The sequence below is a fragment of the Mixophyes fleayi genome, chromosome 4 (assembly GCF_038048845.1).
Source record: "Mixophyes fleayi isolate aMixFle1 chromosome 4, aMixFle1.hap1, whole genome shotgun sequence".
Classification (NCBI taxonomy): Eukaryota; Metazoa; Chordata; class Amphibia; order Anura; family Limnodynastidae; genus Mixophyes; species Mixophyes fleayi.
Genome location: NC_134405.1, coordinates 74719481 through 74736539, shown reverse-complemented (window position 1 = coordinate 74736539; position 17059 = coordinate 74719481). Strand labels below are relative to the sequence as shown.

Here is a 17059-nt window from a genome sequence, read left to right as displayed (position 1 = left end):
TTTTATTAATACTATATTCAGTATTTGGATTTTTGAGACCCAGTGCATGATTTTGTCTTTTTGGCATTCAATTTAAGTTGTCACAATCTAGACGATTACTTTAATCTTCCCTGTGTCCACCATGTTACATAGCTATGTGTCATCCGCAAAAAAGGCATACTTTCCCTTCAGTAACAATAGTAATGTCACCAATAAAGATATTAAAGAGGTCCAAATTGTTGCAATACTCCACTGGTAACTTGTACCTCTTCTCAATGTATTACATTTACTAAAACTCTCTGTCGTCTCTTGTTCAGCCAATAGCTTATCCAGTCAACCACCTATGAATCCAATCTTAACTATTCCAATGTGTTTATTACAATATGCTTACAGATTATGTTTACCATTTTCTTTTGACCAAAAAATGTTATATTGATAAATTCCTGGGGCTAGATTTACTGAGCTGCTGGTTTGAAAAAGTGGGGATGTTGCCTATAGCAACCAATCAGATTCTAGCTATCATTTTGTAGAAGGTACTAAATAAATGAAAGCTAAAATCTGATTGGTTGCTATAGGCAACATCCCCACTTTTTCAAACCCGCAGCTTAGTAAATCTAGCCTCTGGTCTTCGATTATTAAAGCCAGGATTGAGAAGCGTATCTGCAGATTGATGGCACACACTAGTAGTATTGTATACTACTGCAGTATTTTCACGATCTCCTCTGTAGCAGTCTTCCATGAGTAATGAGGATGGCTGCTGTTCACACATATACAGTAAGCAGGCTGACACTCTAATGCCCAACCGATAAATACATATTTATCACTTATGTTAACTGAGAATAGATTGCACTGTAAAGATATGTGACATCTAGGGGGAAATGTATCAAGCTGAGAGTTTTCCGGCGGGTTTGAAAAGTGGAGATGTTGCCTATAGCAACCAATCAGATTCTAGCTATCATTTTGTAGAATGCACTAAATAAATGGTAGCTAGAATCTGATTGGTTTTTCAAACCCGCCGGAAAACTCTCAGCTTGATACATTTACCCCCTAATTTCTTTCAATATGAAATGAAGTAATAAGTTGCATTAATAAAACAAGTGGTTAATTCTTTTATAGCAACCACCAATCCATTTAATAAATGCAGGGGAGAGCATATTTAAATAATCCCTGACCTTGTGTCAATGTGGTCATTTTCAGAGGCTTTCTTCTCTGTTAATAAATCGATTGTGTTCAATGTCACCAATGTCACTATGTGTGGTAGGAAGATTTGTGCTAGTGGTTATAGTAGCTTAAGCTATCTAGTTTAGTAAAAATAAACATTCATTATGTTCTAAGTCTAAAGCTAGCACCCTAAACCTAATGGTGTCACACACTATGTGATCTGGTTGTTCAACCCCAGTGCTGGCCAACCGAAACAAAAGTCAATGTAGCTACGCAGTGGTAGGGCTAGAGTGGAGAGATCCAATCACCCCAGGGACAGGCCAAAAATCATTTCCCATAGTGCACTAGTGAACATTTCCCATCAGCTGTTCCTCCTTACTGGATCGGCTGATGACCTTGCACATGCCATTGAGGGACATTTGGTGAATCAGATTCTCCATTCCACTCAAATTCAACCAGGTATGATCTCTTAGATCACTTGCTATCCACAGACTGTGCAATGTTTGGCTGATTTGGATGAAAACAACCAAACTGCAACAAGATGGTCGCACGTGACATTTAATGCATCTTACAAACAGTTGTTTCCAGCTTCATCTGATGGGAGAACCTCAGCAAGGATATAATGCAGAACTTTAAAGAGGGCACCTTGATCCCTGTTCTAAAGGGCGAGTCTCTGAACATAGAAAGCCGACGGAACAGAGCAGTGCATGTTGTGCCTATTTTCAATTATAAGTTCTTATGTGTTTTGATTTATTATCATATTATATAGTATTATTACTAAAGAAATTGGTTATCCCTATTTGGAACTCACTTAGAACTCTATTCACTCCATAATGAAAGTCACAAACAGAAGACAGGACTACTAAGGGTCAAGTGTCAGAGGCCTAGCCAATGTTTAATGCGTTCTAGATTCACTATGCTAAATTGTCACAGGACTCTTCTCCAGGGTACGCTCAAGTTACCAGTTATAAAAAAATGCCCGCATTTTCATTTTTATCCTTCGCCTCGAGGCTTCCTGAAGCATAATATTTTATTTATTCTTACCCATTGCTAAAGAACACTGTGTAACAAGACTCTTCACTTAATGAGCGAGAACTGTTCCCTATCTTTAAGTGGTGTTTTTCATCCTATGCATAATTCTCTTGGATTGCCAGCCAGAAAACAGCTGGCATGGGAAGAAAAGAAGGATCTGTCACCTTTTTTTTAGAATATCTGGGGTTGAATTCAGGTTAGCAACATCTCACCTAGAAAACAACTAAAAAGTAAAGTACATTTACATTTAAAGCTAAGGAGAGACATCCTAAAAAAAGTTGACTGGCATGGATCATCTACTTAGTTGGTCTTTATTAAATGTTGTGAAACTTTAAAAAATACAGCCTATTTTTCGACAACACTTTTACCCATGCCATGTGAAATCCTAAAGCTTATATCTTTTTGGGCAGGGTTGCTGCCTTTAATTGAAGGTTTAACTGCAATCTAGAGATATACCAGAGGCAACATGTAGTCAAGCATTCCCCAACATTACTGACAGTAGGGTCATGGAAGATATAACTTAGGTATATTTCACGTTGCTCTTTGGTGTGTTACACTTCAACCATATTCACCATGGTTAATATAGGTTGGCTTTAACTCGGGAATTTATAAGCATTGATGGCTGCTTTTTAAAATATGCTTGGCAGCATATGCCCCTGGGGCTTTGGGGGGCGCCCACCCCTATATGACTGAAAAATGTTATGCGTAGAGACAATTAATGACTGAGGCAGCACCCACAGGGCTACCAACTTCTAAGTGGCAGTGCAACTTTAAGGAACTTTTAAGTATTTAATAAATAAATATTTTCTGCGGCTTTTATTTTTTTTTCGTAATTAATGTTGCTTAAAAAAGTATTTTGTTACAATTCAAGATGGACGATAATTAATATTTCATTTACTACCTTCACACCAAACATAGACTCACACACCTTTAGGCTATAATAATAAAGCAATGCAAAAGCAAAATGCTCCTAGCACAATTTAGCAACTACACGTTTTGAAGTGACATAAGTTTGCTAAATATCTTCAGCACCTACTTTAACTTAGCAGTTTTGCTTTAATGTTTTCACCGCTTATTTTTGTAACTTCCCTTAAATATTAATCGCTTCATTACTTTTTTGGAATTATTTGCTAAAATCCTTATTCTACATTTACAAAGTTTATTTTTAGCACACAGCAGTTTAGCACAATTCACAATTCACCCAAACAAAAAAAAAGACATCTTCCAGGCGGATTGCTCAGCCTTGTTGCAATTCCCTAACTTTGCTGAATTTCAGCAACAAAAATGATCTGGCATCATGAGTCTAAAGCTTTTTGTACTCTTGGAGAGATGGCAAAATATGAAGAGGAGCACTGTGCAAATGTATAAATGTCACAGTAAACACCAACTTCCTTCCTATAAAGAACCAAAATCTTTATTAAATGTAAGTTTTGCATTTTAATCCTAAAACATGCTCCCAAACTGTCCTGTTTTAGGTGGGACAGTTGTGATTTGACATGACTATCAGCAATCTTTAGAAGTAGGACCTGTCCACTGTTCAACAATGCATGTGAGAAGCGTTAATCATGCCCCCAGGAGTGTGGCCATGCCCCCATTGGGATGTAGCCAGGCCCCCATTGTTGCATACCATGCCCTCTATTGTGTACGCATATTATGATACAAGTTTGGAAGAGTGGGGAGACAGGTAATGTGTTTGAGGTTTGCTGGATTTTGATAGTGTTCAGAAAAAATGTGTATGGGAGAAGTGAGGGGGACCTGGATTAGGTGATCATGGGCAGCACAGTGGCTTAGTGGTTAGCCCTTCTGTCTCACAGCACTCAGTTCATGAGTTCAATTCCTGACCATGGCCTTATCTGTGTGGAGTTTGTATGTTCTCCTCGTGTTTGCGTGGGTTTCCTCCGGGTGCTCCGGTTTCCTCCCACATTCCAAAAACATACTGGTAGGTTAATTGGCTGCTAACAAATTGACCCTAGTGTGTGTGACTGTAAGCTCAAATGGGGCAGGGACTCGTATGAGTGACAAATTTTCTCTGTATCGTGCTGTGGAATTGGTGGAGCTATATAAATGATGAAGACGATTCATTAAGTACAGAAGTTGGAAGGTATGCCTAAAGGGCTTCACAGTTTAGCTTAAAATAATCCTGAGAGAGGAGGGATATCGGGACTGTCTCTATTACATATAGCATTTTTGTATGAGTGAAGCTTTATTTTACATTGCCAAAGTCCACCTAGCAATACTATTCCAATGAAGTACAACTGGAGGATGCAAAATATGTCCCATTTATACTGTAGACCCAGTCTCCACTCTCTCAGAGCTAATGCAAAGTTCAAGTCTTATTGCAAAGGGAAGATGGCTGTGTACCCTTTTGTAAAAGCGAGGAACACCCATAAAAATGTGCCCTCTTTACCCATTTATTTATCTCAATTTTGTACTGCTCCCCAAAACTATCATGCTGCTAGCTTTCTCCACAAACCCATGGGCTTTGCCAAAAATGTAGATATACCAGTGCAAATCATAGTTTTGCACTGTGCCTCCCCCGTTTTGTACATAATAAATTAGGCCCACTGCTTTAGTGACATTTTAAATAGGGAGAAGCATACTACTTAAAGGGTTATGAACCCCTCCTACTACATCTGTTTCCACTCCATGGTATTTTTTAAGTACCTTTTTGCATATGTTATAGGTGAAGACTCCCGAGCAAACAAGCAACTGCATTATAATACTCACCTCTGGGCACACCACTGAGTCACTTACTGTTTGATGGGTCTACAGGCTCTAATCCCTAGGTCTCATGCCTGTCCACCTTGTATTAACCTGAATCTTCTGCTGTTGTTGACTCACACACATGAAAGTCATACCTGTATCCGTGCTAGCTGTAATTGCTAGCTCATGACTCCATTGCCATGTATGTGTTATATTATGCTCAATTGTATTTATGTGTCTGTTATTATATTTACTATATTCATGTATGCTATATCTGTAATAGTATTGTCCATTGCAATGGAATCTGTGGTGCCCAAAAATAAACAATAATAATGAAGTGATGATGATGATGATGATGATGATGATGATGATGATGATGATGATGATGACTTAATCATAGCAACACATGCAAGTGCTAAACAGACAGTTTCACCTCCTTTGAACCTCAGCAGTGTAATATAAAGATTTGCAGCTCAGTGTGTTCTGAAAAGGATTACTCCTGCATTTTGCCACTAGTGATCACTATCCCTAATCTCAAACATAAACTGATGAGCTCCAAGTAGGCCGAAACAGTCTGTCTGTAGTTAGAATTCAGTCTCAATACTGGATTGTGCCATATTTTGCATACCCAGCCTGCCATGTAACTGTCACTGATACAGTGGAGTTGCCTATTTAATGGTTACAGGAGACAAACACTGTATTTGCTTATGGTGAAAAAAATAATTTGGCGATGGAGCTTTAGAGGATATCACATGTTTAGAGCACATTTCATGCAAGCCATACATATTTTTCCTTAAACAGAAAAAGTAAGTATTCCTAACTATGGTAACAAATTCAATCATTCATTCATACAACAGAAAACTTGACCTTACAATTAAAAGAGTATATAGATATTTGCATAAAAAGCATAATGAGTTGAATTGTGTAAATGTACAAGGAATAGAACCAACCTGTATTCAATTATATTCAAGTCCAGATATTTACTTTATCATACTGAGAGGGTGCTCTTCCAACACATAGTAACCAGAAGTCTTATAGACCGGAGTTGGAATTAACAGAAGAACAAGGCACTCCTGGTCCAATTAAATATTAAAAAAAAAAAATTTATTTAATTCATAGTAATTAAAATCATTGGAATATCTTTGAGTCAAAGATGTTCCAATGATTTCAACTACTATGAATTAAATAAATCATTTTTTAAATATTTAATTGGACCAGGAGTGCCTTGTTCTTCTGTTAATTCCAACTCCGGTCTTTAAGAGTTATAAAAAGCATAATGTAATATCTGCAGAGCTTATTGTGTAAAAGGCAAAAAAGTTTTGAAAATTTTAAGCCACACTGATGTAATCTATGTCTTGGTGAATAAGTGAATACATTGCACCTACCTTGCTTAAAGGGAAAATATATTTATTAGGAGTGGTTATTTCTACTTTATTTATTTAGAAATGCTCAATAAAACATACGCGCATACATTGTCCTGCACGAAGATGCCTATTCCTCAACATATTTGCATTAACTAATGAGTGGGAGATACCATTTCATATGCTTGGCTGTGGAATCTACAAAATACTTATTGCATTTACAATATTATTGATTTATTATCCTTTCTTTATATAGCACCTACATATTCCACAGCACTTTACAGAGAAAATGTAATCATTCACAGTTCAGTATAATACCCCATGAAATTGGAACTGTCGCAATGTATTATCATTTTCTAATTCCCTGCAGCATATTAACAAACTACCTATATATTTGTTTAACCTGTCATAGCAGTTATAATCATTACTCAGGATTAGAGGCGTTGTGGACCACAACAAGGGTAATATACCACAATCACACCAGTAAAACCGGCAAATTGTAATCTTGTCGATAAAAGGCTAACACACTATAATGACAATAACTGCACAATTCTAACAAGGTTGCTCTTTAGGTTGAAAAATAAGACATACGCCTATCAAATATAACGAAGGTTAAAAAACTACAAAGCATAGTCTAATTTGCCTTATGAGGGAAAATTATCTTTTTGATCCCATACTGCCAATGGTAGAGTATTCTAGACCAAGAAACGATAATGTGTTATTAATATTATTACTACCAGAGGTGCCTATAAAACGAATACCTCTTGTATCAATGTTTGTACTAAGTGGGAAATTCCTGTTTTCAGAAAAAGATGGGGCAACACTGACAGTTTTTTATCAGTCAGGTGCGACAGGGGTAATTCCACTCTTGGACAACGGCAGAGGGTCAATCACTGAGACCCCCCTGTCAATTACCTCAAGACAGGAGCTGATCACTCTGTGTTCTTGCAGAGTTGGAGGAGGAAGTCTACCCAGTCCAGAGTGCTTCTATTCATCTATGTGAGGCCTGGATGGGTTGAATGCTCTAGGCCTGCATGGGCTGAATGTTCTCGGTCTGAATGGACTATATGTTCTCAGTCTAGATGGGCTGAATGTTCTCGGTCTGGATGGGCTGAATGTTCTCGGTCTGGATGGGCTGAATGTTCTCAGTCTGGATGGGCTGATTGTTCTCGGTCTAGATGGGCTGAATGTTCTGTGTTGCAAGCTCACAATGAGTTTAACATCCAACTTCAGGCACAATGGAACAGGAGTCCTAGGGTAGAGATACGCTTCCTATTTTCTGCAAATTGGGGTCTGTCTAAAACTAGACTTCCCCTATAACTGCTTGATCTTGTACATGATGAGATCAGGTTGCAGATATTTATGTTTAGCACAGAAAGGGATTGTTTTTCATACCTCTCATACAGACCAGTTTTAGAGAAATTTATAGCCCTAAACCACACAGCAAAACAATGGATGACATGATGGCTGAGCAGCTAATTAATAATTACTGTGCATTAATTAGCTCTATTGCTCTTGTTTTGTACTCTGCCACATTCAGACTGAAATGTTCAATAAAAGTTTCTCCTTATTAAATGCACTGCCACTTCCCCTACGCTTAGGGTGCATTTGTATAAAGGTCACGTAGAAGCACTCCTTGCTTCCTTATTTGGACTCCCACTCACATCATTAAATATAACTTCATCATCTTCAAATTGTTCTTCATTTATATTAGCTATCATTGCATTCTGAATAAACAGGACACTGTGACTAATATGATTTCATTATTGTAAACTTTGACCTACATCCACTAAACTGAGTGCATAGCATGGGGAAATGGCATGATGGCTATAACGCTTTATGCCACCTCAAAGGCTTTTTGTACAATGAATGTCAATTTGTTTTTGTAATAGTGGCCTTAGGATTGGATATATTTTTAGAAAACGTTGCAGGAGGGCATGTTTAATCCAATGAACTATAGTCACGTGGTGGTGTAAAATCACTCTAAATTATGTAAAGTGTGTATCTCCAGAAATAATTTTTACTGGAGAGAAGATGTTTGGCAGATGTAGAATAGGACAGCTTAATAGATACAGTTTGCTCACTAAACAAGATGTGGAATAAACTTGAACAAACTCTTACTCCCCTGACTGTGAATAAAGCTGTCCTACTCTCTTGGAAAAGTTTCAAGTTGAGCGACCCGCAAGTTAGGTTTATTAGGGGGAAAAGGAAACCAAGGTCACAGTAGACTAACCTTGTCGGACTGTTTTAAAATTGAAAGTCTGAAAGCCTCCTGTCAGGGCAGACGAATCAATAACATCCACGCCATACTCGCTCTGGCTCCTTCTATACAACGTAATTCCCACCACCAGCACGGCCACGGCGATGACGGCAGCTCCCAGACCAGAGTACAGTGCAATGTCACTAGCACTCTCAGCGCCTGTACAGAAATTAAAGAAGGAGGGGGAGGGGGAGGGGGGGGACAAGGCAAGTTACTTATTATAAATTGTTCAACAAAATCAACAGACCTGTGGTTTAATGTCTAAAATAAACTTTTGTACTATAGTGCAGTGTTTGAGTCAAGAGAAGACATGTAACTTAACTAAAACAACCCTTCTCTCTATTATTCAGAAAATATACGTTAAAGGCATTAGAAGGACATCTGTGAATGTAAACAGGTTGGAGGGGTGAAGCCAGCAGTGTTATAAACACTGGGTAATCCAATCATCACACTGTCTTGAACCGCTCCTATAGAATATCCAATAGAAATTTAAAGCGGCAATGTCAGGTTAAGTGTTTAAACATTTAACCTTAGGGGGTCCCCACATTGCCACTTTAAATTTCTATTGACAGACGTTGTGATGACGTCAAGCTGCAGTGCCGAACACTTCTCCAATTGGAATAACTTGCTGTCAGCATGGTGATCCAATCGGAGATCTCCAACGTCGGCTTCAAGGTAAGTCTATTTTCCAATCAGTGTTGCAGAGATTCGGATTTTATTTGTAGGGCTTGTCGATGTCCGATTTTTCCTCATCGGTCAAGCGTACCCAACCCGTTTTTTCATGTAGCACCCTTTGTATTGCAACATGGTTTTGTCCAGAAAACTTAGGTAAGAAAACGTACTCAATTTCTTGCATAAGTTCCTTAATGAATCAGGCCTAATGCTTTTTAGTGTTAGACTACAGAAAACCAATGTGGCCTCAATAGGAAGAAGATGTCATATATAGCAAGTGTTCATCAATGGATCACATTATATAATCTCAAGCATTAAAAGTGCCAAACAGTGTAGTCGCAGGATTGTTTTAAAGGCAATTATTATATTATTATTACAATGTTATATTGTATATTGAGTGAACATTGAAGTGTGTGAAGTTTGCTTTTAAACAGTTTCCTTGATGTATAAATACTATGTTTTATCATAGAAATCTGACATAAGACACAAGAGCAGACACCACTTAAGCTGCAACTATACAAATACATCTACAAAAACAATAACTTATATCAGCCAAGCTACAGCAGTGTTTACTTCTTTGCCATTCTTACTCACATAGAGGCACCTTGTATTCATCTGTATTTTTCATTTGGCTGCATAATATGTTAAGTTTCAAGGGCATTTGCACAGAGAAGGTGTAAGTGCTCTGAGCTTAATAATCCTATATGAACCAGAATTTTCTTAGTTCCAAGTTCTATATTGTCTCCAGTAAATGTTTTGAGCCCCATATTACTTTTGTTCCAGGGCCCCCATTTTTCATACCCTAGCTCTGAAGTTAACTAGTCTAAAACATGAAAATGATTATTGCAATAATGAACAACATTTACATTGTAAAAGCTGTTTTAGAATTTACTAAACATCAACGTACCACTTAGGTTAATTTAACCGGTCTCTAGGGGAACAGAGCCACACTGGTTTCCAACCATGGTGGGTCAAGATTACCATTGGTCATGCTAAAATAGTGGGCCACAATTCCACTTACCTATCAGCCCACATTTTAATGTCTACTCCAGTCCACTTTTACATTTTACTGTTCATTGGGACATACAACATATACACAGAAAGATTTATACTCCTAAGTGCACTGTGACATAGGATGATATAACAATTCATGGACTATAAAAAAACATGTAAAATGGTGCTCATGAGTCTAAAATATTAGAACCACAACGCTACTATTGGAAATAATGTATAACAGCTGCACTATTATTCACCCACGATTCCAGTCTGCATCATGAAGGAGTGGGACTCCAATCTATAACCATCGGACACACAGTGATCCTAAGGAGATGATTCTCTAATGGTATAAATTAACGGGTGTGTAGAACGACGCATCTCATTTCCAATCAGCGACAGTGAGTACTATAATATATCTTACTCATTTATGTGTCTTTCTCCATCTATGGGGTATGAAGTGGAATACACTTTTCATGGTGAATTAATACTATAAAGCCAACTGGAAGCTGAGGCTTCAGATCATCTTTACTCCGTACAGAGCTATACATATGGCCATATAGATATTATTATTCATCGGAAGAAGTTTATTATTATATGTGGACTAATAACTACAGCAATAATCAGCATTTCTTTCTGGGAGGAATTTGCAGAGCAATGCTCAATTCTTAACATTTTTTGACCACAATATCAGCTACAGGGTACACAGCTGTTATACATATTTCCAATATTAGCGTTGTGGCTCTAATATTTTAGACTCATGAGCACCATTTTACATGGTTTTTTATAGTCCATGAATTGTTATATCATCCTATGTCACAGTGCACTGTGACGTAGTTTCTGTACATCTTTCCCCCTATCACCACCACTTAAGCATCAATAGGTAATATATGTATGATTTTACTGTGACATTAAATACTATTTTATATATTTGACCACTCGTGATCTGCTATTTATGCTCCATTAGCCCATATTGGGAGATAGTTAGATTTGAGCGCTGCATTCGTTTATGCAGCCACTTGGTTTATGCAGCAGCTTGTCTTCTGTCTAATATAACATTGGGAGATCATTATTATTCAGTTGTTTTCCCACTATCCCATTTATATTTATTGGTATTATATTGGCGCCATATCAGGGGTATTTTTCTGTTTTTTGCTATATAGATTTATTATATCTGCAAAGTAAGATATTAAATATATCTAATTTAATTCAGAACAACATGTTGATGTATTAATATATAAACCTGCACATATATGTGAGGATGTGAGGTTTTATCTTGTACATGATCAGACATGTAGTTGATTGACCACTCATTTGCATTAAAAGTAACTTTATTTCATTTATGCAATACTGGCTGTGTACATGTGGTAATGATTCATATTCCCATTCCATTGCATTCATCCAGTTTAGCAGAATTTACATTTATGTGACCTACAGTACAAGTGTTTCTGTATTAAACGTTATCTCATCCAGTCACTAAACACCATATATATAATTCAAGAAAAGCTCAGACCGTAATGAATAATTTATTCAATTCAATAATTAACTAAATGAATAATTAATAGAATATTACATTGTATTAGGAATAGTCTACGACAATTTCACCTCTGGCCACCAGAGGTCAATACTATGCCTAAACGTATTATTGAACTTGCCCTTAAAGTTGCCCTTGTTAAAGATGGCTAGTACTGCACCAGAAGATTCCATCTTGGATCCTATTTTCTGTTTGGATCTATAAGTTGGCATTCCTTGATTGAATCCTTTGCTTGAATATTTTGTTTGCTCAGCTCCCTTTACCTAGACCTGTTCCTCTTGGATTATAGATTACACCCCTGTCTACTGCTCTGCTATACTAATGACTACCAGCTTGTGTGCCAAGATGGCTTACCTCCAATTGGCTGCTTGTGTACTCTTTAGGCTTGCGCATAACTACTCACTTTTGTACCAACTCGATTAATGTCTGACTAGTCTCTTGTGTGCCAACCCATTTTAAACCTGAAAACCCACCTCTTCAGGCAAGATTATCAAACTCCTCAACCACCCCCTCTAGTCTACCCTATTACCACTCCTCTAACGGTTCACTTAAGACTTATATGTGTTCTTTCAATATTCAGACAGCTCTCTGACGGCCTGACCAACATTGTTGTGACTGGATCATATCGCCCGCTTAGCACTTTTTATCCTTGCAATCTGTCTGGACCAATATGCACTATGTAGCCCTCTTATTTCTTTGTATGTCTGTAATACCCAGTCTTGTTTTATTACTGTGTTTGTTCCCAATTCTAAAGCGCTACGGCATATGCTGGCACTATATAAATAAATGTTACTAACATGCTTGGGACATTTGCTTCAGTATAGTGAATTTATTTGAAATTAGCTATTGGACAAAGTGTTTACAATATAATAAAACATTACATGACATTCTGGGCACTTTCCATTAAATCCATTCCATTATAATTGCTGTATAAGAAGAACATACCTGGAAAGCTACAATGACTTTGGGCCTGATCCATTAAGGAAATTAGTTTTCTATTTTGCACATAAGTTAAACATTGGCTGTTTCTTCATGTAGCACACAAATACTTGAAAGCTTATTTGTACACTGAAATTTTAAGTTGATATTTGTGTGCTACATGAAAAAACAGCCAGTATTTATCTAATGTGCAAAATAATAAACTAATTTACACCCCTTGCATTGCAACATGGTTTTGTCCAGAAAACTTAGGCAAGAATTTAAGTAAGTTTTCTTGCTTAAGTTCCTTAATGAATCAGGGCCTGAGTGACCAGGTTATTAGGTGCATCTGACTACAACTGATAGGAAACATTCTCATGAATATTGACACAACACAATGTGTAGGTAACAAGTAGACTTTAAATACTATATGGTGTTTAACTTACACATACAGCATACATTTATAGTCTTGAATGATACATCCTAAACAGAGTAAAGTATATTATCAAGCAGTTAAAACATATTTCCCCCTATCTCTCCTTGCTGAGTACACACACTATGAATAATCCAAAGGATCTTTAATAATACCATACCTTTTCATCACTTGTATGTACTGAAAAGATCATTTCCCTGAATGATATGTGTCACATCTGCACACTAAGTCCACAATCTCTGTAAATGTGGGAAGCAGTTAAGGATTATATTATAATTAAAGATTACATTTAGGAGTGATAATGCATAATTGGCCATGGAGGAAGACAAGGAGGAGGCTGTGTTAAAAGCCGTTATGATTGACATTTGGGGTTGGCACCCTTTGGATTCATTGGTAACTATTTAATTGCATACCCCTCCATAGATACCAGTTGCCCAAAGCTCCTTCCAGTTTAGGAAATTCTAGCAGGAACTGGGAAGGTGTCAGATAATTGGTGTGGCTCCAAAATGTTGCTTTTGGCTATAGCCATGTCCTTGACTAACAATACAGGAACTTTATTTAGGCATTCACACTAGTTGCAGGTTGTTTTAAATACCAGATCCTTCTTCCATAGTATACAAGTAGAAAAAAGAGGCAATAATTGGTGACATGGATAACATGTCTGGAACCCCTCTCTAAAAAAACAAATATTTAAAGTATAATGTGTAATGTGTAAATATCTGAATTATGAATTAATTTAATTATACATTAAGGAACTAATTTAGAGTCGGACGCAAAGTCCGTTTTAGGCGCATCCAACAAAAAAACACTACCACGCATGTGCAGAAAGCACCAAATCCGCCTGCATCATGGACGCAATTAACACTTGCGACAGCTTGCGACTCACTATGAGAGAATGGGAGGAACGCAGAATTGTGAAGGTGTGATCATGTAAATACATCCTAGTCGCAGTGAGGCGCAGACGCAACACACGTCAAAACAGGGCTAAAGCTGTGCGGCAGGAATTAGCGTCAGCTAGCTGCAGGAACTGCTTGCAGCTCGATAGGGTATTAAGAGTGGGCCGCAACTGGGGTTGCTTGCCACTCGTAATACCCTACCGAGCTGCAGCACACTCCCACTCCTACACTTCTTAAACGGACTTTGCGTCCGACTCTATATAAGGTCCTAAATATGAGCACCCTTCTCCCAGTAAAAATCCAAAACTTGCCCCTGGAAGTATCAGCAGGTTTTACACAGCTGACAATGGCTCACAGTCTCCAAAAAATTGTTTCAACTATAATACATTTTGAGCAATGAAAAACAAAAATAACAACATACGAGAGGCTGTTTGTCTTAGGTAACTTGTCATAAGTACGTAGGTGAAGATTAAACATATTCTACTGAAAACATCAGATTTATCTCACCCAAATTATAGGGACTGTTCTGTGTTTTGTTTCAGTCGACTGCTGAAGATGTTACAAAACATTTAGTTAATTTATATTAACTGAATGTGAAAGTTTCTATTAAATGTGATTATACTTGCCGAACGCACCTGAAGATAATTTAAGATGTGCACAAGCATCAAATGAAAGATTCTGTTTAGTACATTAGAAAACATAATTGATTAAAATTAACTCATTTACAGTATCCACTTGTATCTGATGAGAGATGAATCTCTCCGCTCTTTGGATAACTTGTTAGCACAGCACTAAAACACAATGTAATGAATAACCGGATCTGGTAGCAATTTATTGGAAAGCTCTTAAAAGATGTTATATTCATATTTCCAGCTCAAAAATGTGTTTTTTAAAAAAAGAGCAAATTTTAGAAATAAAATATTCTATCTTGTTTCTAAAAAAAAGCTCAGCGTGGTGAACTGTGCTCAATGTCTGAGAACATATTTTGTACAGCTAAAATCTTCATGCTCTGTTGAACAAACTAATGCTACAATTACATGTGGGAAGAATTGACTTTTCTAGTGTAACATGGAATTATGAAGCTTGCCAGCATATGCCAAAGTGTAGGCAAAATCATTGAGAATGAGAAGTTAGACAACCCAAACAAGACCTGTCTAAGCTAGAGAGAGGATCTCCTGCTCGGACGATAAGACACATCAGTGTCAGGGCAGCCAAGAGGAATTTCGTGCACGGTACAGAAACTTCTTGGGGGCCATTCTATAGCCACCAAGGCAGCCATGTCCACACCAGCTTGGTGGCTCTTCCCATAACACAGTCAGTGCTTTGTACCTGCTCCACCCCTCTCGGCAGCCCTGATCAGTGAGGGCTCTCCGGATAACCAGATCCACTCATTACCTGCAAGCTCTATTTCATTCTAGGTCACCTAATTCAACCAAAACAAATTATTACTTGTTTAGAATTAGCTTTTACCACAGAACGGACAGGTGACTATGTCTTTGAGTCGCGTGAAAGAGGGGAGGGGTATAATATTTTTCAGGTTGCTGTGATAGTCGTGCTCTCACTTTTTTTTTGCTTGACCATAAAATGACAAAGAGGATTTTAAGAATATCTCTGTAGTCCAAGACTTGTTTACAACTAGTAACATTGACATCATTTTTCTTGTCATACATATGGTACAATCCTATTCAAATTGTTTTGCCCCAGCTTTCCACTTATGAGGAATCAGCCACCATCTGTCCTAATCCTTACTACGCACTTGTCCTTTTGGCTGATAGTACCTTACCCCCCCCCCCATTATACATAAGTTCTGCAATTCCCTATCATTCTCCACTGACATACTGCTCAATAACTCAATATTATTGCCAGAATCTACAGAATGTCCAAGTAAATGTTAACAACTGTGAGCAACCAAATGACTTCTGATTGGTCCTCTTGCTAACATGTCCCTCCCCCCCTTCTGCAGCCATTTTAAAGTGGTTTTGCCACTTAGGGGATAATGCAGCTTTAAGCCTTTTGTTATCCTATACTGACTTCTTCAGTATTCGATACTGGCACTGAATACAAATAAGAGGTATGTGACAGATTCAAAAGACATTCTCATAGTTTCAAAGATTCCTCCTGCCATTCTAGTTTCCATTGATTAATGACATAATGGTCAAATTCTAATTTATTGTGTGAAAGAAGGCAATATGGCCTCTTAAAGTTTACCTCAGCACTCTGCTATAGACATGGGAGGCAGCCATCCTGTTGACTGAAATAATGTTCATGAGAATTTAGCTAATTCAGTCGGTGAAATCAAGGTACAATGTCACATAAATTCATGAGTACACAGCATATGAGAATGCAATATATATCGCTGTGGACATTGTGTACACAAATTGCCTTCTCAATGTCAACAGCTCCTAACAAATTGCACTCTCTTCAAATTGAGAAAAGCCAACAAAATAGAAACTAAATGTGGGTGTAGGTCACAAGTAGTTTCTCACAACTGTGTTATCTCCTTATCCTTTCCTGTGTGTACATGTTACACCAGGTTTATCCAGTTTGTTAACATTGTACTGAATTAACAGCAAATTAGCAATTTACAAATAGTGATATTTCTGTGATGTTAATTGTAGTGATACATTAAAGCTGACTCACACACAGTCGACCATAGTTTAGTCTCACCAAAAGAGCGAAGATCACTCAATTGAATACTGCTCACTAAAGACTCTTTATCTTTCTTGTTTGACGGGCAGTTCATTGAAAATAACTTTTGATGCAGTAAAAGTGTTGACACGATAATACAGAGCAGTATGCAATCTATACTGCATAGAGATATAACCTGGATGTACCAAGAAGCAGCATGAAAGTAAATGGCCCTCCAGTAACACAATCCTGGGAAGCAAATATGAAAATGCTGCAAACTATAAAGAAAGAAATCATAAAATGTGGTACTCCACCCACGCACACTACACTGTTGTATGCCGATGATCAAAGTGGGAAAGCACAACAATAAAAGGCAATTTATATTAATTACATCTAGGTAAAAGCTGGTCATAAAACAGCAATTTTCTCAAACTTTTTTTCTATGATTTAAATGCCACTTGGCCACATTATGCTAAGCACAGGAGCAAG

At 37.5% G+C, this 17059-nt stretch overlaps 1 protein-coding gene across 2 annotated transcripts in view; it reads right to left on the bottom strand.

The window, feature by feature from the left end:
* The window catches only part of UNC5D (unc-5 netrin receptor D), a 397571-nt gene that overhangs the window by 80838 nt on the left and 299674 nt on the right, over positions 1–17059 (bottom strand). For both annotated transcript variants that reach the window (XM_075207473.1, XM_075207472.1), the window contains one exon: positions 8470–8655. In XM_075207473.1, the coding sequence (XP_075063574.1) occupies positions 8470–8655 (186 nt within the window). The remainder of the gene's footprint in view (positions 1–8469; positions 8656–17059) is intronic.